General features: G+C 43.1%; 1 protein-coding gene across 1 annotated transcript in view; it reads right to left on the minus strand.

Annotated features, from left to right (window-relative positions):
- Positions 1-23,797, minus strand: part of LOC149277906 (adhesion G protein-coupled receptor B1-like) — a 173,578-nt gene that overhangs the window by 42,028 nt on the left and 107,753 nt on the right. Inside the window, exon 20 of the mRNA XM_089502610.1 lies at positions 4,351-4,477. Coding sequence (XP_089358736.1) covers positions 4,351-4,477 — 127 coding nt within the window. The remainder of the gene's footprint in view (positions 1-4,350; positions 4,478-23,797) is intronic.

Genomic DNA, 23,797 nt, shown 5'->3' on the forward strand with positions numbered 1-23,797 from the left:
TATATGATTGCAAACAAAATAAAAATATTACATATCGTTTTCCGGCGGCCATTTTGAGAACCAGATACGAGGTCAGACTTCTCAAGGCACAGATAGAGCCAATACTTTTAGCTCCGGGGGGGTATTTTGCTTCATACAGGGATTGCCTATAAATAGTCTGATGACTACAATAACTCCACACGCCAAATCCACAGATGGTTGATGGCGTGTAGCCTGGGCAGCCGCGCATGTTGTGGGCACAAGATATGTGTCATAACTTGAGTGAGACAACCAACTTCTTAGGCCATGTGTCCGTTGGGTAACTATGTTAAAAAGGCATCAGGGGCGCCGGGGACTTTAGGAGTTTCTGGAGCCGCCAAAAAATATAACCGGCAGTAGATAGGCAGGTCTTTGGATGGAACCCCAATTGGAATCCATGGACGACTCAACCATTTTCCCTTCAGGGGTCGGCCCTTCATAATGAACAGGGAGCTAAAATTTCTTATAATAAAATCGCAAATTAAAACTACCCATGGCTTGTGATTTTTGTTGGTTATTCAGTTTGTTTTTTTATATTTAAAAGTCTACCATCAGCGGCAGCTAGAAAAAGGGCGTCTTAGAGGTATCTTATAACGTGGTAAAAACATGTGCGGGGGGGCCGATATAAAGAGCTCTTCAGTGACCTGTTCATTGACAGAAATGTACGAAGAGCAAGAGGTCGTCCTCTGAGATGGGAAGAGCGGAGAGTTCATGCACAACAGAGGAAGGGATTCTTTACAGTGAGGGCAGTAAAGCCACGGAATCCACTGCAGAGAGAGGAGGTTCTATCAGATACAACGGATGCCTTCAAAAAGGGTAAGAGCAGAACATACAGGGGTATAAATGATGGAATAAATATTAATGTTTTAGACTTTCTTCATCCAAGGAGGAATCTGACTGCCTTTTGCCCACCTCTAGTTGTCTTTGGCAAAACCTTCCACTGGATTAGCAGCCGTCTGTATCTGTTAGATTGCCAGGCGTTTTTAGACAGGGCTCTGGCAGCGGGGGTCAAAGCGAATATGTAGGACCTTCAGTGGTATGATGATCCAACTGGACCCTGGGTGCCCACCAGCTCTGAGCTACTTCTTACTGTTGTTTGTGGGGGGTTCTTGGGGGTTGAGAATTCAGTACAGATACCACATTTCTTGCTTCCATTGGTCCAAGGTGACCAATGAGCTTGCCGCTTTATGATGACATACCTCTGTGCCCTGAGATGTTCAGACAAGGGGCAAAAAAAGAGCAAAACATGGGAAGACGCAGAGGTTGCCCCTTCACCTATAATCCAGGAGATTATGAGCCCACCAGCCATATAAATGGACTTTAATCGAGGATATTAGAAAACTGACTAACTAGGTACCGGATCCAGGGCTCAATCAAGTCCGACTCCTAGCAAATTATTAATACATGATAAAAACACTTCTCAGATAATTTTTTTATTACTCTGCATACATAGAAGGTTTTTAAGGTAATGACTGCTCGTAAAACACGTGGATGGTTTTAGTGTAAAAAAAAAAAAGATAATCGTGTTAAATAATGTCCCATGTATCCTAACTGGAAACCCTGCTTGAATACAGGTGACTTCATTCAGAATACCTTTACCTCCTAACAAGTCATGGTTTTGTTAAGCACTGGTATTTGCAGTGGTGCATTCCAGTCTTGGCCAACTAGGGTTAGGGTTACGGTACATGAAGTGTGGCAGGTCCTCTGCCACATGACCCGGCGTGCCAGTAATCATCTGTGCCAATTGGAGAGCTTAGAGATCTCCTTTGTAACTGGCTGTGGCCCAGACTGACCAACCGGCACATTGGGCCAATGGATTGGGCCCATGAGCATAAAAACATATCCAGTTGTCGGCCGCACTTAAGTCATCAGGCGGCCATTGGCCTGAAAGTGGTCGCCAGTCTGACCCTGAAATGGCCCATATGTGTGCGTGGCTGGCACAGCCTCCATAGTGAACTTAAAATGCAGCACAAGGGGATATGATGGGGCTGTGGAGGTAAGGGGTTGGGGGGCAACTGGGGAACTGTCCTGGGTCAGTCGTAAGATAACACCTAGCCAAGCGACCTGGTTACCACCATCGGAAAGTTATACAATGGAGTTTGTGCGATGGGCTACTAAACGGTCAGCCTCGGCAAAGGGTCATCACACTTTCCCGGTGGCATGACAGGAATTGTAATCCAGAGGCAATTGGGCATCAAGAGTAGCCTATTGTGGTGTCCCTCATATAAAAACATTCAGGTCAAATTTAAAAAATATATATAAAAATCCTAATAATGTAGAATATTTTGATCGAATTTGGGAAAACTAAGGAATCTGGGATCGGCCAAGTTTCTTTACTAGCAGACTACAGCAAGAATTTGGGTGAAGATAACACATATTATATAAAACATCTCGTCACTCACAGCCACGTTAATGTATTCTTTGACTTTCTAGTAAAATGATCCATAAAACGGACTTTGATAGCGACGCCGTCTCAAATTATATTTCGCATTTCAAAAAGAGCTGAAAATAATAAAACTCCTTTTTTTTTTTTTTGCCATTCCATTTTCACGTTCATCTTATATGCCCTTAAATATATATATATTTTTTAAGATGTTTGAACTTTAAGTTAAATGCACCGGATACAGAACCTGCTTTTCTTATAAAATAACAGAATGTTTTAAAAAAAAATGTAAAATAAAAAAATAAAATATTTTTAAAAACGTATTTTTTTTTTAAGTAGATCTAAAACCAAAAAGCTTGACTATGGATAGAAAAATCCAGACCGCAGGCCCCAAACCAGGCCTTACCAGCCTTATGCACATTGTATCTTTAAACACGAGTGCAGATGCTGTTTCCATGGCAACGGGAAGAACAAATATATTCACGTATCAAATAACCCTCCTTCGTTTTTAAAACTGTTCTTCTTTGTGTGTCTAAAGATGATGTTTTTTACCCAGAAGCTGCAGAATTACTAATAAAATATACAGTAGCTAACCCAGAAGGCACTATATAAATATATAAAAAAATATATATATTTGTCGAAGAGGTAAGTGAAGGCTTCCTATGTGCCCTACACGTGACATAAAGGGTTAAAAATGTAGAAATAAATGCATATTTTCTTTAGTAGGCCCAACAAACCCTTTTTTTTGGCAATCTGACACAAGATTCACATTGCAAGCGGACAGCTTGCGCATGGTAATGAAGATAAAGCTAAAATATCCACAATCGCCTTCGCTCATTGCTATAAACGCAGTGAAACGAGCAAACCAAAAATATATATATATTAAAAAAAAATGTAAAAAATTATCAAATGCACAAAAGTAGCCAGAATATTTTTTAGAAAACTTTTAAAATTTGAAAAATAAATGATGATAATTAAAAAAATAATAATAACAAAATAATCCTCATGGCCGGATGTGGAGGATGACTTTAACAAGCCTTTTATCCGTGAAAATCCTGTTTTGGGGCCTAACGGCAAATTTTCTATTTATTTCCCAAATTGCATAAAATTCCATGAAAAAAAAAATATGTATACATTTTCTTCCAATATCTCATCTATTATTACACGTTACCAAAAAAATATCCCAATAATGAAGGCATTTGACTCGATATGCATAATACAGCCATCCATGTAAAAAAAAAAACAAAAAAAAAACATATTTTTAACTAAAATGAGGCAATAGCAGTTATTTAAAACAATAATTCAAAAACATCAGCGAGAAATAAAACAAAATAAATAAAAAAAATGATCCTAGATTACATATCGGTGACAAACCAACAAATCAATTTCGTTTCGAGTCTAAGAGACGCACGGAGAGGTGGGGAGTACGAGGGGGGGGGGAGTCGCACTTGTTACAATTTTTTTTTTTTTAATATTTAAGTTTTCCGCACACATTTTTTTTTTTCTTTCTTTTCAAAATAACTCACTCCCACGCAAACACACGCCACCTTTCACCCCCTGCCTGTGTGCTGATTGCTAAATAGCATCTTCCGACAGCGAATATGGCAAATAACAAAAACATTAGGCCCCCCCTCAACTTTTTTTTTTCTCCAATTTTGAGAAAATTCCTTTTTACCAAAAAAAAAAAAACCGTTAACAATTTTTTTTTTTTTTTTAAATGTCGGAGGGTTATCAACACGTCGGCGATATTAATAACAATATAAAAAAAGATACATTGTAGGGTTAACCCCTTCCGACCCAGCAGATGTCTCGGGAGGCGACGCCGCATCTCCTGATTTAAAAAGGGGGGGGGGGGTCCGAGCCCGTTCCAAGGTTAAATATTTGGTCTATAGAGAGGTAACTTTAAACGATCATAACAGGCGCGGGGTTCTATGCAGGGGGGGACTTACCATGTCTGAACTGAGGTGAGCTAAAATGGCGAAACTGGAGAAACGATCACAGGAGCATTTAGTGTGATACGGATCCACCGGGAACGTGCGACAACCTTTGATGGACCAGGCGGCGAGATTAGAGGATCTATACGGGGGGGAAAGAAAGGAGACAAAAAAAATAGAAGGGGAAGAGATGTACCAACAATAGTAAATAAAAGGGATGGAGCTGGTGGGGGGGGGGGTTGGGAGGAAGATCAGCGATGCACAGCGAGAAAGAAGAAAAAAAAAAAAAAAAAAAAAAAAAGCATCTACATGATATTCTGCTATATTTAGGTCCCTACAGGATGCAAGAAATGCGACGGGGAGGAAAAATAAAAGAGATATTAGTTTAAATATGACAAAGAAATCACGTACCAGTTTGTTTTAGGCGCTATTGGGGGTGGATCACGTAGAAGTATATAAAACACACACAATCGGTGGGAATATTGGAGTAGGTTGGAAGGGGGGGAGTGCAAGAGAATTACATTGGAGTCAAAGAGGCTTGGGGGGTGATGGCGAGGGGTGGATGATAAAATATTTCATGGGTGGGGGGAAGATGTGAATGGGTTTCTAGATGTGAAGGGGTTCTTTTTTTTCCGGTGGTTGGGGGGGGTGGACGCATGCAAATCGATCAGAAAGGGCTGAATGGTGTTGTCTGGACGCGGATGCATGTGCATGGGAGGGCGGCAGGAGAGGAGATGGGGGGAGCCGCGATTGACAGTCAGAGCAGAGAGAGAGAGAAAAGGAGAGAGATAAAAAAAAAAGAAAGAGAGAGAGAGAGAGAACAGGAAAGAGGAGAGAGAGAGAGAGAGAGCAAAAAAAAGATAGAAAGAAAGAAAGAGAGAGAGAGAGAAGGGGAGAGAGAGATTTTCAGATGTGAAGGGGGGGATGGGACAATCGGAGGCGCAAACATTAAAAAAAAACAAAAAACCCAGCAGATTGCGGGAGATCAGAGACGGCAAAACATCACAAAAATAAAAACAGAAAGAGAAATGGCGATGCCAGGCCCTGCCACCTCCGAGCCGCTAACTGCCCAGATTAACCCCTCGTGCGCCACTACATTCTCATAATGCCAATAAAATGCCCTTTATTAACCCCACCCCACCCCGCCCCGAAAGAGTTAAATATTATTTATTCTTCTGGCAAAAAAAAAAAATATTTGTATTTCTAGGAATTGAATTTTTTTGTTTTTTTTTAAAGGGTTTTTACAGCAGCAGAGAAAAAATTAAGGCCGGAGATACAAAAGTGCAACAAAGTCATAAAACAGTTTTTTTAAACAAAGTTAACCCCGTAAACGCCAGAGCGGGGACAGAGAGTTCAGATGTGAAAAATATGAGAGTGCACCTCTTAACTCCTCGCATGCCAGGCATATCTACCATGTCAGGTCCTCATTCTGTTCTGTGAATTCCACCTGCTTTAATCTTTAAACCAGAAACCTAGAACTTGCAGGCAGATCGGCCCCATCCGGCCCCCGTCTAGTCGCCCGTTTCTCCCGCTGTAACGACTCAAACCTTAATCAGTCGTTGGTCTCGTCTTAGATTCAGGAGCCGTATGTCTATCCCATGCGTGTTTAACACCCTCACTGTATTACCCTCTACCACTTCTGCTGGGAGGCTGGTCCACTTATCTACAACTTTCAGTAAAGTAAAACTTTGTTACATTGAAATTCTCTGTAAGCCTAATAAATCAGCAGCAGGCACAGGGAGCATGTAGAGGAAACTCTAGATGTAAAACAAATGTTAGGGGTATCTGTGTATTCCATGGGTTTTAAGGACTCATTTTATTAACATGTTGTATGCCAGTCTATAAGCGCTGTTTGAAGAATTGTTGTAGCCGTCCTGTATTTATTCTGCCAAAACAATCCAATTTACATCAATTTTCTGAAATTTAAGTCACCGTTCCACTTACTGGGCAGAATTTGGGAAACACTTCCTAGAAGTATTTCTTTTTTCACGCCAAGTTCTGCCTTAGTCATAATATAAAACAAATTTCACGGAATGTCAAATGACTCAAAAATAGACATTGATCAGCCGTTGCCATGGAAACTGACAGTGTTTCTATAATTAACATGCAAGAGAGTGTTAATTAAAGGGACGCTCCAGCTATCATATACTCTTTAATGTACAGCATAGCTGAATGGTCCCTTTAAAGTTTCTCCGCTGGGGGGGGGGGATTTCTGTATTTGACCCTTTTCGCTGCCCCCCCCCCCAATACATTGCTCTCTCCTTTGGTCATGTAAAAGTTAACCCTTAAATTCCAAAGGGTTATTCATTCCTTCTGACATTTAAAGAGTTCACTTCTGACTTATACCGGGGGAAGGTGACAAACTGTTTTTGTATGGAGCGTCAAACAGGGCGCGATGCTCTTTCTTCCTACATCAGGACTGACGAGGTGTTTTACAGGGGGGGGGGCGCGTGTGAAATTGCATTATTTTAGGGATAATAATAAAAATGCCGAGTTCTGTAATCTGGTGACAGGCTATGCTCCCCCCCCATGATACCAAATGATTCCTTTAACTGTATAATTACAATGCATGTGATAGCTGAGAGGTCCCTTTAAATTTCCAGGATGTTCCACCTTGCAAATGCATGGGGGGGGAGGGTTCTGCAAAATACCACATATGCATTTGCCCCCTTTCCCTGCCCCCTCACCTTTAGTGAGGCTGCCAGGGGCTATAAACTGTCCCTTTAACAAATAGAAACCTTTGTTTCTCATCTGCGCTAAGATTTTAAAAGAAAATGTATCGATTTTCTAAATTTCTGCCAAAAATTGAAACATTTTTAATACGGGTATGAGGTTCAAAGTGTCCCAGTTCTCGTACAACAGTCCCAATTTCTGGCCACTACCCCGCACGCGTCCTGCTTCTTCGGTCACTGGGGCTCATGACCAGTTGGGGGGGGGCTCTAATCTCCCCTGATGTGCCCAAGGAGCTGTAAAAACAATGGAGATCCCCGACTTAACCCCCCATTAAAAAGCACCCATAACGCTATTAACCATTTAAGTGCCAGCGCAGTGATCAGTTCAGAAAGGCCTTACCATCATCATCCTGGGGGTTAAATCACTCTAATATGTTCTAATATGCATACAGAAGGTAAGTCGTTATTTAAAATCATGGCCAAACCGCGTAAAGGGGACAACCCAGCATTTATTTGCATAGCGGCAGGCGTTTGGTTAATGGAACGGTGAATGTTTTTGAGGCCAATCCAAGTGTCAGAGATCCAGGATGGTAACCGGTCCCGATGTGACTAGCCAAACGCCTCATTATTAGGAGTCTGTAGTTGGCTACGGTGTTAATAAAATAATTTGGATAACGTGATGATTACGGCGATAATTACAATTCTATATCTAATTATAAAAGTCATCGGCCGTCAATCACACTTCTGGCTCTTACAGAATATTTATTATTTTCACTACTGAGAAATTGATTTTTTTTAATTAATTTTCTTAATATTATGTGTGCTTTTTTAGAGGTTTTTTTTTTAGAATTTGGATAATACATTGAACAGCCATGGATTCATTTAATTTTTCTTAAATTTATATTTTTTCCTACTAGTATCAGATTAGGAATAAGTTTTAAAAAATATTTAGCAGTTTTCTTTTTTAAACTAGTTCCCTTTTTACCATATAATGTTTTCAGGCAGCTGCATATCAGCCGTTTGTATGATTCTCATTCTGTTATCTGACCCCCGATCTACTAACCCCCCCCCCCGACTCCTTATCATACTGCCTATGGGGAACAAAAGAATGGCACAGTCTCAATCACCCAGTCGGACTCTCTGTCTAATGAAAGTCTATGGAGGAACGGACTTCATTAGAATTGCCATAAAGCATCAGCTCAGTGTGGTGTTTGAGCCGGGAAAGTCACCCAAAATATCACATGACTGACAGCACCGGCGGCTCCAGGTCTGCAGATAAAGGGAGTTTATTGGGGCAAAATATACAGCGCTGGGGGTTATATTACTGTATACAGCGCTGGGGGTTATTACTGTATACATTGCTGGGGGTTATATTACTGTATACAGTGCTGGGGGTTATATTACTGTATACAGCGCTGGGGGTTATATTACTGTATACAGCGCGGGGGGTTTTATTACTGTATACAGCGCTGGGGCTTATATTACTGTATACAGTGCTGGGGGGTTATATTACTGTATACAGCGCTGGGGGGTTATATTACTGTATACAGCGGGGGGGGTTTATTACTGTATACAGCGCTGGGGGGTATATTACTGTATACAGCGCTGGGGGTTATATTACTGTATACAGCGGGGGGGGTTTATTACTGTATACAGCGCTGGGGGGTATATTACTATATACAGCGCTGGGGGTTATATTACTGTATACAGCGCTGGGGGTTATTACTGTATACAGCACTGGGGGTTATATTACTGTATACAGCGCGGGGGGTTATATTACTGTATACAGCACTGGGGGTTATATTACTGTATACAGCACTGGGGGTTATTACTGTATACAGCGCTGGGGGTTATATTACTGTATACAGCGCTGGGGGGGTGATATTACTGTATACAGCGCTGGGGGTTATATTACTGTATACAGCGCGGGGGGTTATATTACTGTATACAGCGTTGGGGGTTATATTACTGTATACAGCACTGGGGGGTTATATTACTGTATACAGCGCTGGGGGTTATATTACTGTATACAGCGGGGGGGGTTTATTACTGTATACAGCGCTGGGGGGTATATTACTATATACAGCGCTGGGGGTTATATTACTGTATACAGCGCTGGGGGTTATTACTGTATACAGCACTGGGGGTTATATTACTGTATACAGCGCGGGGGGTTATATTACTGTATACAGCACTGGGGGTTATATTACTGTATACAGCACTGGGGGTTATTACTGTATACAGCGCTGGGGGTTATATTACTGTATACAGCGCTGGGGGGGTGATATTACTGTATACAGCGCTGGGGGTTATATTACTGTATACAGCGCGGGGGGTTATATTACTGTATACAGCGTTGGGGGTTATATTACTGTATACAGCACTGGGGGGTTATATTACTGTATACAGCGCTGGGGGTTATATTACTGTATACAGCGCTGGGGGGGTTATATTACTGTATATAGCGCTGGGGGGTTATATTACTGTATACAGTGCTGGGGGGTTATATTACTGTATACAGCGCTGGGGGTTATATTACTGTATACAGCGCTGGGGGGTTATATTACTGTATACAGCGCTGGGGGTTATATTACTGTATACAGTGCTGGGGGGTTATATTACTGTATACAGCGCGGGGGGTTATATTACTGTATACAGCGCTGGGAGGTTATATTACTGTATACAGCGCTGGGGGTTATATTACTGTATACAGCGCTGGGGGTTATATTACTGTATACAGCGCTGGGGGGTTATATTACTGTATACAGCGCTGGGGGTTATATTACTGTATACAGCGCTGGGGGGTTATATTACTGTATACAGCGCTGGGGGGTTATATTACTGTATACAGCGCGGGGGGTTATATTACTGTATACAGCGCTGGGGGGGTTATATTACTGTATATAGCGCTGGGGGGTTATATTACTGTATACAGTGCTGGGGGGTTATATTACTGTATACAGCGCTGGGGGTTATATTACTGTATACAGCGCTGGGGGGTTATATTACTGTATACAGCGCTGGGGGTTATATTACTGTATACAGTGCTGGGGGGTTATATTACTGTATACAGCGCGGGGGGTTATATTACTGTATACAGCGCTGGGAGGTTATATTACTGTATACAGCGCTGGGGGTTATATTACTGTATACAGCGCTGGGGGTTATATTACTGTATACAGCGCTGGGGGGTTATATTACTGTATACAGCGCTGGGGGTTATATTACTGTATACAGCGCTGGGGGGTTATATTACTGTATACAGCGCTGGGGGGTTATATTACTGTATACAGCGCGGGGGGTTATATTACTGTATACAGCGCTGGGGGGGTTATATTACTGTATACAGCGCTGGGGGTTATATTACTGTATACAGCGCTGGGGGGTTATATTACTGTATACAGCGCTGGGGGGTTATATTACTGTATACAGCGCGGGGGGTTATATTACTGTATACAGCGCTGGGGGGTATATTACTGTATACAGCGCTGGGGGGTTATATTACTGTATACAGCGCGGGGGGTTATATTACTGTATACAGCCGTCAGGTTCTATGTTTCTGTAATCTGTTAATTTTATCCGGTGCTAATGATGAAGTAAAATCACAGACAGTTTTTGGCTCGTTGCAGACCCGGTATCACTAATGGGCCCTCAGGCATTAGGACAGCATATTGAAGATGGATAACTAAATAAAATGCAGTCACTGTCTCTTTAAATAATAATAGTCCGGAGAGATAATTAGCCCCGCAGAAAAGAGTAAAAAACTCAGACGCTGATTCCAGGACTAATGAGAGCCGCAAATCCAATTAGTGAACCTCCACCTCTCCTAATTATAATCTAAACATTAAACACGCAAGAAACGGTCCAACGCCGGAAGAATATATAAATTCCTTTCATATAATTATTATTTTTATTGGTATTATTTTTTTATATTATTTTTAATATTATTGTTATTATTTTTATTTTTTAATAATAATAATAATATTATTAAAAATATATAAAAAAAAAAAATAATAATCACAATAATAAAAATTATTATTATTATTTAATATATTTGTGCACTAGAGGAGTTAAAAAGAAATGAAATACAAAATTTGCCGTCAGATCAGTCCACCGTTTAATTTATTAACCCATTTTCTGCTGTTTCTATACACATTATCAGGGCTTTTAGGGCTGTAGAACCCTGCGATACCCTCATACCCAGCAAACATTCCGACCTCCTAGAAAAGAGGGGCATCAGGGGAGGAGACGGGGCATCAGGGGAGGAGAGGGGGGGCATCAGGGGAGGAGAGGGGGGGCATTAGGGATTTGGGGTGTAGGGGGCATGTTACTTTGGACCAATCACAGCCAGTGCCGTATCTAACTTTGGCAGAGCCGAGCCTAACCCCGGGCAGCACCGCCAGCCGGCTCCTCAGTGCCAGCGACCTCATTGGTGAGCACCGGGGTATGATGTCATTGTTTACGGATTTGCGGCTCCACGAAAGTAAACTACGGAGGCTGAGCTCCGTCACCGACCGCGGCTGCCCCCCTCGCCGTGACACTTCTAACCCCAGGCAGATAACGCCGAGAACAATTCCAGGGCATATCCCAAACGGCAAATACCCGATACGGCCCCGAGATGCAGAACAAACAAATTATCCCAACACGCAGACATAAATAATGCAAAACTCAACGAAGGAATGCTTCTCCTTAGCCTACCCCAACCGTGAACTGACCGCAAGCGACACTTCCCAGCATGCTTTGTGTTTCTCTCAAAGCAACTCAGTCGCAACACGTTTTGGTATTCAAAGAAACCTAGAATTTCTCAGCAGATCAGACTGTATTACCCTCTTCCACCTCTGCTGGGAGGCTGCTCCACTTATCTACCACTCTCTCACTAAAGTAAATGTTAGGTGTGTAGCTATATGGAATAGCCTCCCAGCAGATGTGGTAGAGGCTAATACAGTGAGGGTATTAAACACGCATGGGACAGACATACGGCTCCTGAATCTAAGACGAGACCGACGACTGATTAAGGTTTGAGTCTTTACAGCAGGAGAAACGGGCGACTAGACGGGGGCCGGATGGGGCCGATCTGCCGGCAGATTCTAGGTTTTATACTGGAAATGTAACCAGTCCAAAATGTCCCAGCATAACCCAGTAGATAGAACTCATGATTTAGTGAATGAAGCCCAACTATTTGGAACGTCCGCGGAAGGACCGTGTTCTGTGTTCCGATATCGTGGTGACGCGGGTCGCTGTGCCACTGAGCCCCCCCCCAACACGCATGCAATGTCGGCCCTTGTTTGAAGCCACTGGACTTCTTTTCTGCCCCGTGGTTAACCCCCCCCCCCCCCGCCTCGCGCAGTTCTCTATTGAGGACAATAGGGGGATGTGAGTTTGGAATGTCAGAGGTGCCCCCTCTTCTCTTCCCCAAGTCAATGAGTTTGGGGGCTTAGAAGACATTCAACCCTGAGTCAGCCCGGAAATGCCCTTCATTGTATGTAATCCCACTGCACAATGTAGTAATGACGTTTATAAGTGGAACAGCCTCCCAGCAGAAGTGGTAGAGGGTAATACAGTGAGGGGATTAAACACGCATGGGATAGACATACGGCCCCTGAATCTAAGACGAGACCGACGACTGATTAAGGTTTGAATCGTTACAGCAGGAGAGACGGGCGACCAGACGGGGGCCGGATGCCGGCGGGTTCTAGATGTCTGAATAAATATATTTTCTGTGTATATAAAATGTTTCTTTAAGGTTTACGTTCTAGAGCCGGGATGAAGACTCGGCACAGAACTGACAGAGCATCAACAATATTATATAAAGATATGAGCGGGCCGCGCGCGGGGGGGGGGACGGAGCGCGAATTTCAGAGGAGCAGAAACATCGCCGAAAATACAGACGGGGATTTAAAAAAACAACAAAAAACCCGGAGCTGCAAACAGAGAAGGAGGCATCTGGCCGGATAAACACTCCGGGGATTAGCGAGAGATAAGCCGTGCAAATGAAATCAACGCGGTTTATCGAGGACTCAACGGCCTCCGCTTCTATACCCGCCATACCGCGGCCGCCTCCGACGGCTTCCTCCAGCAGACTCACAGCACAGCTTTTATTTAAATAGGTCCCTTATTCACTTAACGGGGCGGCGTGCCTATAATATCATTATTATTATTATCATTATTATTATCATTATTATTTTTATTACATTTTATTTCTAGATTATGGCGTTACTGCAATACGAGGAGAGTGAAAATCAACATTAAAACTCACAATAGAGACTCAAACCCGTTGGTCTCGATTCAGGAGCCGTATGTCTGTCCCATGCATGTTTAATACCCTCACTGTATTACCCTCTACCACTTCTGCTGGGAGTCTGTTCCACTTATCTACCACCCTCTTAGTAAAGTAAACATTAAAAAAAACTAATCATGTAATACTAAATAAAACCCCAAACTAATAAAATTAACACACAATAACCCAGAATTTGAGTAACTATATTTAGCAACTGGGGCTCCGTTAAAAGTGGAATTGATTACGTTAAGTAAAATTAATTTGGATCCCCCCCTCCGTCTATCTCCTCTGCTACTATTCGTTATATTAATGTTCTGCTTTAAAATTATTTTCATTTTCCTGTTTTTTTTTTACACATCCCAAAAGCAGAGCCGGAGTATTTCCTCCGTTTCCCATGATGCCGCGGCGCAGACTGCATCGGAATCCTCCCGTCAGCCCGAACAGGAAGTCGTCACCCACTTGCTGTTCTCTCTCCTCGTTGTTTTGGCGCACAACGCATGAGCCTCTAGCGCTAGAGATTGTTTCTGGCCGCGCAGGTCAGGGCGACGGGGCGATTTAACCCCGCGATGGGGCAGCAAGATGGCGTACATCTCAGCAGGGGGTAAAGAGGGGGGGGTGGGTTATCAGTAATTCATGGAAATGGAGAATGGGTGGTTTTAATTCAACTGGAGGAAAATCCATAGCAAGAAGTTAATCGTGTCTTAAAGTATCGCATGGATAATTAAGACGATGAGGTCACAGACATTAAGCCAAGTGACTGTTTATTGGAATTCTGCTACCCCCTAGTTACAGAGGAAGAAGAGGCGCCAGCCGTCCTAAAAGCTGCCTAACTTTACTTAAAGGGACACTCCAGCTATCGTCTGAACATCCTATGATAAATTCTCATGCATAGGGGGCATTCTCATCCCCCTCCCCCGTCAGCTCCATTGCTGGCCTGATGAGGGTCAAAGCAATAATATACGTTCTTTGTTAGCGAGGTTACATGGGACACTAGACCGCCCTGTTAAGACCACCTGAAAACCCAACAGTTTGGAAATTGGCTTCAGCCAATGACGACCATTAAAGACTACCCGTTTCCAGGACTCCTCACCTCTCCTCGCATGAAGAGTGGAATTTCCCTCAATTTTAACCAAAACGGCAACATTTTGATTTATTTCATCTCCCCAGACATCAGACCGTACCCTGAGGACCCTCCTCGAGTCTGCTACCTTGGGAACTTTGGGTGTTCTATCTCGTTGGCTCCCAAAACCTGACCGGCGGAAACAGACCGAGGAGGAATAATCGCGTTGTTACAATGTTACGGCAAGCTCCTTCCTGCACGGAGAAGAACTTTTGTTTTATGGTATTTTATGGCGGACGTTGTCTGATTTTTAGCTCTAATATGATTATGAAGATGATTACGAACTACATGGTGATCCCAAAAACCGCTCATCCCTAACGAGGGAGCCATTGGCTGAGGCGGCTTCTGTTTCTTTACTCAATTACTTTACGAGGAATTAGCTCGGTGCGCTTAGCGCTCCCTTGGACATACTTACAAGGAGAAGGAAGATAGAGACCTTCTATCTCATTTCATTTACCGTCTTCTATAAAAAGAATCTCCTCGGCGGGGGATCATGAAATGTGTCGGGAAAAGTTTTTAGCGGTTAACTGAACTTTCCCTAACCTCGAGTCCGATTACAATAACTTTTAATTAATCAGCTCGGCAAAAATGAACAAATTATTTATTTCTCTCTTTTTTTTCTATTCAATCTTCCATGGGGCAAGAGAATACTTGGGAACTCTCCGGGGTTTGACCTGGAGGTCCTCCGGATCGCGAGAGTGGGGTCTTGAGACGCTCCGCTCTTCACCCATTTGCCCTTTAAATGGGGGCATTTCCCGCTGACATCAGTGGGAACGCCCCTGGCGTCATCAGAAACTCCCACCGACATCACGGGGCCGCCCGCTGACATCAGTGGGCAGTCCTGGTCGTGTCCGGTTAGCCGGAGTGAAGAAGTTCCCAGGTATGGGTAACAGGTGCCCCAGGTGTCACATGGTTAGGGGTACGCCTCTTGGTAGGGGCCTCTTTGCCTGCTTCTCAATCCAAAGACAATGTGACATCATCACAGGGTAGGAGTGCTGACTCCGCCCCCTCGGCACCAAAAGCTCCGATTACAAGGGTGCCGTTTCCCTAACCCACAACCCATGGAGATCATGAAGCTGATCCATGCCTTGATAGGACCACCCCGAGATTCAGGGGCGTGATAGGGTTACGGTATGGTGTGCATGCGCGACATGCCCCTTAGGGGGATTTATATATTAAGGATATGTACAGAATTCAATCCATCCACAGAGATGCCCATAAATATATTTATTATTTATTTTTATTTTATTTATATATATTTTATTATTATTATTATTATTATTTTCCTTGACAATTTTGGAACATATGCAAAAAAAAATGATTGTTCCTGTGAATATTTTTTCGTACAGCTTCCTCCAAACACCAGGAGGAGAACGTTTTTCCGAACACATATTTATCTTAAATAAACGATACACGTCCAGGCTTCTGGTAGACAACATCTCTTCTCTCCCATCGTCTTCGGTGACAACGTCTACCATCGTCTGCTTGCAATCCCGCTCTTATTATTGGTGGCAGCGGTGGGATTATTTCCAAGCATTTTGGATTTTGGCTTATCCATTTAACACAGAAACACCGAAACCCTAGAATTTGAGAGGGAACCACTCGGCCCATCTAGTTTGCCCATCTTTTTTTCTTGGCCAACTAAAATGTGTTGGTGTAAGAAATGTTTTTAACAAAAGCCCGTTTTACAAATATGGCGGCTGTGATGACCAAAATACTTAAACATTAATGTTCCCACACACTCTACACGATCGACTCTAGAACCACTTCGACATCTCTCTCTTTTGTTTTTCCTCTAACTGTGAACACGTCTACTGGCCCACAGAGAGGCTGGTAGATCAATGGAGCAGCCTCCCAGCAGAAGTGGTAGAGGGTAATACAGTGAGGGTATTAAACATGCATGGGATAGACATACGGCTCCTGAATCTAAGATGAGACCAGCGACCGATTAAGGTTTACAGCAGGAAAAAACGGGCGACTAGACGGGGGCCGGATGGGGCCGGCAGATTCTAGGTTTTCGTATAGAAATTTCCCCGCTTTTCATTATAAATCTATAAAGATTTTTCGCTGACGCGGCAGTAATTCAGCCTTCAGTAATTAGTAAATGGGATTACATCGTATTTGCCTCCTAAGTACCTGCGGGCGGATTTTCCAGAGAGGAGCGAAGGCGCTTGGCGAGCCTTCTGAGAAAACGCTACGTTTCCAAAAAGTATGGCTTCTGAGATGACACTTTTCATTCTGTGAATAGATCGTTTTTCGGATGTTCTTATTAGTGATTTCTGTACAGCCGGAAGGATTGCGCAATCATAGAAGCCATCAGATTTGAAGAACTGACTTTAATTCCACGTCACAAATTATTAACCAAAAACCTGCGATTCAAACAAACCATACTCCCCCCCCCCTGCTGTAAAGAGTCAAACCTCGCTGTATTATCCTCTACCACTTCTGTTGGGCGGCTGCTCCACTTATCCACCACCCTCTCAGTAAAGTAAAACTTCCTTGGCATATATAAATATATGTAGGATGAATAGTAATAATATAGTAGGAATTCTACTGATCTGGGATGTACCGGCTTATTACCGGCGTCCCCGGAGTCCGATATACTTTAATATGAGATAAGTAATAAACCGGTGTATTTAAACGAAGCGGGGGTAGCTTTTGGCCCCGATGTCTGATCAGCTCGGTAAGATTGGCTCGTGGCTTCCCGGGGCTCATTAAAGTAATTGGATCTCAGGCTTTATAAAGAGCCGCCGGCTCCGAGTGGGGTTTTCGGAGATCGTTACATGGAGCGCGTTAAAAAGGGCCCCGGGGCCGTCCCTGGTGTGTCCCGGAGCTTCACAGCAGCAGCCGCCTCCTGGATAACAATACCAGGGAGAGCGATAAATGCCGAGCTCAGCACAGAAACATACAATTGGCCGATCGGCCCCATCCGGCCCCCGTCTACTCGCCCGTTTCTCCTGCTGTAAAGACTCAAACCTTAATCAGTCGTTGGTCTCGTCTTAGATTCAGGAGCCGTATGTCTATACTCACTGTAGCAGCCTCTACCACTTCTGCTGGGAGGCTGCTCCACTTATCCACCACCCTCCCAGTAAAGTAAAACATCCTTACTTCAAATCTAAATTATTTTCAAACATTCTAATAGTGGAAAGGAGACATGTAAGTACAAGATGTCACAGGAACAGTGAAAAGCCGAGGCCGTGAACTGTTTTTTTTTTCCGGAGAGTGTCGGGGTGAAGTGGGTCCTCTCTGCGCTTTCTAATCCGAGCTGAAAAGTCTAATCATCCCCAATCTCGCTCGATCAGAGTGGAAGCCGCCACTCGGCGGCTCTGCGCGGCCGATTGAATGTCAGCGGGGGATTGTCAGACTGCCAAATCCTGACAGCGTGACATCCGAGCGGTCCCCGGCCACTGGCGGCAAACAGCGCGGCGCTCGGAGGGTCCCGGCAACGTGACACGGCGACTTAACAAGGGCCCAGACGTCTCAATCTGCCCTCTTCGATATCCATCTACTGTACAACCGGCACCGGCTACGTGTGAAATAGAACAATCCGGATACATCTTACTAGGTTCCGCTGGCTGTTATTATTATTCATTGATGTATATGGAGCTATCATATTCTGCAGCGCAGTACAACCGATTAACAGGAGTAGCTTGAAAATTAGGAGAACGTGCATTCATCATTACCACCTCAGCTGAAAGGCAGTCCTAGGCATCCAAGTGTAAAGTAAAATAAATCTATGATCTTTTTTGATGTAGTAAGAAAGGTTTATTTCTAAGAGGTTAGATAAGCAGAACAGCCTCCCAGCAGAAGTGGTAGAGGATAATACAGTGAGGGTATTAAACATGCATGGGATAGACATACGGCTCCTGAATCTAAGACGAGACCAACGACTGATTAAGGTTTGAGTCTTTACAGCTGGAAAATCTAGATGGGGCCGAAAGGGGCCGATCTGCTGGCAGGTTCTGGGAAACCCATTCCTTAAAATAATTGGGTCTAATAATAAGCTCCTTGATTGAGCCACCCAAAAATTTCTGGAAAGGGGTGAAGAAGAGGAGGGGGTCTTCAGCCTTGACAGATAAAACCTGCAGCCATTGTGCCCCTTTATATCAAAAGTATTAGAAATAGACTTATTCGATGCAGAAGTAGAGCTGGAGTGCCCTTCATGCCCATTTTTGCATAATTGTTTTGTTTTTTTTAAAAAAAGAAAAATATATGAAAAACGGTCCATCCCTGGTCTGCGGGAATAAAAAAAATAATAGACATAATAAAAAAAAATCTCAAAAACTCCCCTTTTATTTTTTTAAATACAGCCAAATTCTTTAATTTGTTTTCATGTCTTATATAATACGGACACATAAAATATCAGCCAATGGGCCTTGAAGAGCAGCCGTATCTATGGTTACACTTTATGAAACATTCAGGGTTTTTTTTAGATATAATTTAAATATAAAAATAAGTTGCAAAAATAATGAAATCAAGCAAATGGGCCAATTAAGAAGAAGCCGAACACCATTTTTTTTTTTTTGTCCAGAGAAAGAAGAAATTGACCCAGAGACCCCGCGCCAAACCCAAAGAGTTCCCGGGTCTAACCGCGGGGGCATGTCATGCGGTAGATGTGGCTAAACGGGGCAGGGCTTTGGCAACCAGAGACCACTGGTCTAAACGAACTTCAAGGGTCCGATCCAGAGATTAACCCACTTCTATAAAAACAGGGAACAAAAAGTTCACCACCTAGGGACATTTTTTTTTTTATCAAAAAAATAGTAATTGAACCGATCTGCCTTAATTTCCAAAGAATTAAAAAAAAAATAAAAAAAATTGGAAAATTATTATTTTGAATTTTTCTTTTTGCGTTCGAGGCGGAAATATGTTAAAAAGCCAAATTTCTACATTTCCAGCCAAATATTTCCTTAAAATAATGAAGCTTGTTGAATCATTTCCATCGAGGGGGGTCACTCAAGTTTTTTTCGTTGTATTCTCTCCCCAGACTCCATGAAACTTTCTACCACCGAGGAATGAAAAGCGGGCAGACAATGGGGGGTCCCCGGGGGGGGGGCTTTCAGCCTCCCTTCCAAACCGTGACCTCAACCTGGCAGCGCAGCCATCGGAGACGACTACCACCGCTGAGAGGGACAATGATGGCCGAGCTCACGGAAGGATCTCATGGTGACGACGTGGCTTCGTGTGCGGGGGTCGTGATTTTAAGGGTTCCAGCGCTCGAGATGAATGGCGCCGCCGGCTACGAGTTCTAGAGAGGGGGCTTAGAGTAGAGGAAGCAAAAACATTTTAATTGCTGAGGAAGTGCGATTTCCTTCCAAGATTCCTCCAAAGTACTTTCAGGGGTGACGCGCGTTTTAACTCCATCGGAAATGGATCGGTTCTTTTATATAAACTCTTTCCTTGTAGGTCCTGATGCGTTTTTGTTTTTTTTTGTTTTGTTTTAAGTAGTTAAATCATTGCTTCTACTTCCACAATTATCTACTTTTCACTATACTGTGTTAGAACATTAAAGCACAAGTAACATCATGTGTGATTCTGCCCATAACATATATATATATATATATATATATATACTGCTATTTAATAGTTTGGGGTCACTTAGAAATGTCCTTGTTTTTGAAAGAAAAGCAAGTTTTCCCTCATTAAAATAACATGAAATGGATGAGAAATCCAGCGCAGGCGGGGTTAATGTTATAAATGACTATTATAGCTGGAAACGGCTGATTTTTAATGGAATCTCTTCATAGGCGTACAGAGGCCCTTTATCACTCCCATCACTCCTGTGTCCCAATGGCCCTTTATCACTCCCATCACTCCTGTGTTCCAATGGCCCTTTATCACTCCCATCACTCCTGTGTTCCAATGGCCCTTTATCACTCCCATCACTCCTGTGTCCCAATGGCCCTTCATCACTCCCATCACTCCTGTGTTCCAATGGCCCTTTATCACTCCCATCACTCCTGTGTTCCAATGGCCCTTTATCACTCCCATCACTCCTGTGTTCCAATGGCCCTTTATCACTCCCATCACTCCTGTGTTCCAATGGCCCTTTATCACTCCCATCACTCCTGTGTTCCAATGGCCCTTTATCACTCCCATCACTCCTGTGTTCCAATGGCCCTTTATCACTCCCATCACTCCTGTGTTCCAGTGGCACGTTGTCTTCGCTGATCCAATTTTAAAACCCTTTTGCGATTATTTTACAGCCAGAAATTGCCTTGATTTCCATAAAAACAGCCCAAACTTTTGAACCGTGTTTTTATATATAAATAAATGTCAGTAATTACCTGGTTGTTTAATCAAATTTGCAGAATTAGCAGGTAAATCCTATTCTATGCTTCTACTTCCTTAATAGGGATAGATATATATTTATATACCACACACGTAATGTCGTTAATTGCCCGCGGCGTATATAAAACCATTTGCAGGAATAATTTCACACTTATTAACACCTATGATTGGCCGACATATTCTCCAGCACACAAAGAGTTCTAATTGTATTATAAATGAGCCAAACATCTGCTTTTTTTTGTTCAGAATATCACTAGATGGCGATTAACAAAAATAAGAAGCGTTTTTTAATCCGTTGAAGATTGAAGGTGTTGTGTGAAGGGACTTTATCTACAGAATGACGGATTCAAGCGAAGATCCAGAACAGCGCGGCCGCCAAGGAGTAATCTACCTAAAATCGATATTCCATAGAAATTCTCAGCAAAACCTCCGTTAAAAACGTAAAAAAAAAATGCCAGTAATTTAGCCTAGTTGTTTTCTGAAAGTCCCAAAATATTAGACTTTCTCCTAAGCAAATGTGAATTTACAGAAGCTTTTGGAACTGGTCAAAAAAATGTGAATTAATGGAGATTTTATTTTTTTTATTCATTTCTTTAAATAAATTTTAAAAATTTTAATTTTTTTTTTAAAAAAGTTAGTAATTTGGTTAAAGGAGTGACATCAGATGCCCCTTCTTCGTATCTCACTACTTGAATCTGTGGCACACAGTGTAGGTTGTAAGATTATCGCTGTTGGGTGAACACTTTTCGCCCAAAAAGTAGCAGAAATCCCTTTCTTCCTCTTGAAAACTTTGGCAAAAAAAAAAAAATCGGTGAAATTGTTTTTGAGATATTTGGTTGAAAAGTAATTGACTATTTTATCTGAAGAAAAGTGAGATTTACGCTTCAACTACCAGCATTATCTGATCAGTCTCCTCTCCAGAGATTCTCTCCCTCCTCGTCTGCCGACCCTTACAAAGGGCTGCCTGAGCCAATCAGCAACAACCAGCAACTTAACAAGAGGTGACGGATAACTAAACGGGGGGTAAGACGGCAGCTTCCATAGCAAAGGCACAACTTGGGGTTCCGATACATATATATCTCCTATTTGAATATAAAGGCATGTGGGTTTTGGGATAAATTACTGATTGGCCTTAATTAATTAATTAATTAATTAATTAATTTTTTACCGTGGAGCTCCGTGAATCGGGTCCAGATCATACAAAAAAAATATCTTCTTTCCAAAAAATAGAGAAAATTCACAGGCTTTGAGCAACTCAATATGTCCTTCCTTGTTTTCGAACTTATTTTTTTTTTTTTATATTGAACGACTTATAAATGATTTATTGTCAGTAATGATTTGTCCTTTTTGTTAAGCTGTTCGACGAGGACGGCCCGCATTAATTGTCCTCCACCGTTGGTGAGAAGTAATCAATGATGACATTTCGTTTAACGCCTCTCAATAATCCACGAGCGGCGAGACCGCCCCGGCTACCCAAAAGGGACCGGCTTTTCCAGGCTTCCCGTCAACGCTCTGATTAAGTGAAAGGTTTGATTTCCCAGACCCGAGAGCGGAGAGCTCGGAGCGCGGAACAGCTGTGCGGAGGGTATCCTCCGACGGCTTCATCAAGCCGTCGGAGGATGGGGGGGTGCCGTTCTTTACTACAGGAGAAGAGAATTAAATACGGTCAGAGACGTGCTGTTTCTTCACACAAAGTGGGTCGGTGTCGCGTCCTTAGCCGTCAGAACCCGAGCCCCGGCCCACCGTATTATTTCTTGTGTTCTTTTCAGAAGCCGCACGTTCCCCGGAGCTTAGTTGATTGTGCCCGCGTTCTATTTGGCATTCTGTGTCCTTTATGCTTGCTGATTTGTCTACATACCTGGGATCTTCAGGTCTGGCTCGTGGAACTCTGGGAGAAGCGTCGGTTCTCCGGGTCAACACCCAAATCCTTGACACGCCCCACTCCCCGCCCATTTCCCCTTTAAATGGAGGTGTTTACTGCGATGTCAGCAGGACGCCCACCAATGGCAGCGGGAACAGCCACCGACGCTGGCAGGACCGCCCATGGACATCTGCGGGACCGACCACTGACGTCAGTGGGCAGTCTCAGCCACGTCCCGCAAAGGTAGCCGGAGCCCACAAGCTCCCTGGTATGCCTGTGTAATGTATACTTAATAACGAGGTGTCTCCCAACAGTACGTATACATTATACAGGGCAGGGTCAGCAGGAGAATCTCCGCAGGGTCAGCCCTGCATAATTCAAGTGAGATAATTCCACCCATGTCTCTCCCACTATATCAATCAGAATTCAGCCTAATGGCACACAGGAGGTATATCCATTGAACAGCGCTGCGGAATATGATGGCGCTATATAAATCAATAAATAATAATGATAATAAATAATATCCAGTCCTACACATGGAACATCTGTGCAAATATTTAATGCTGATTTGTGTTGTTTTTTTAATACTTTTTTTTTTTTACTTTACGGAGAGGGTGGTGGATAAGTGGAAGAGCCTCCCAACAGAGGTGGTAGAGGGTAATACAGCGAGGGGATTAAACACGCATGGGATAGACATACGGCTCCTGAATCTAACACGAGACCAACGACTGATTAAGGTTTGAGTCTTTAGAGCAGGAGAAACGGACGACTAGACGGGGGCCGAATGGGGGCCGATCTGCCGTCCAAAAGCAAACAAAGAATTGATGAAGAATATTTTTGTAAAATGTTTATTTTTAGTTTGCCATACAAGTTCTAAACTAGGTTCTTTCTAACCCATATCGCTATCTGTTACGTCCACCTGTATAACACGGACAAAATACACGGCTCAAAATATCGACCTTCCGACCTGTTGGTCTCACCAAGGACGGGCAAGATTCGAAGTTCTACGAGACGCTCATTGTTGTAAACATTCCCCACCCCCCACCCCACATTTTCACATCATCCAATAGAAGGTAATGAAAGTAAATTAGGGATATAATTTGTGATGTGAAAGCAGAAGGGATCCGGCGTAATGGTCCTCGACGGGACGAAGTTACGAGCGAGTGAGAAATGTCATTTAACATGAAAGTGGCTTCGTGGAAAGTTTCATTTCCGCACGGTTCAGCGATTCCCACTTATGG

This window comes from Sceloporus occidentalis, unplaced genomic scaffold, assembly GCF_023333645.1.
Source record: "Sceloporus occidentalis isolate IW3139 unplaced genomic scaffold, rSceOcc1.0.p SCAF_206, whole genome shotgun sequence".
Taxonomy (NCBI): domain Eukaryota; kingdom Metazoa; phylum Chordata; class Lepidosauria; order Squamata; family Phrynosomatidae; genus Sceloporus; species Sceloporus occidentalis.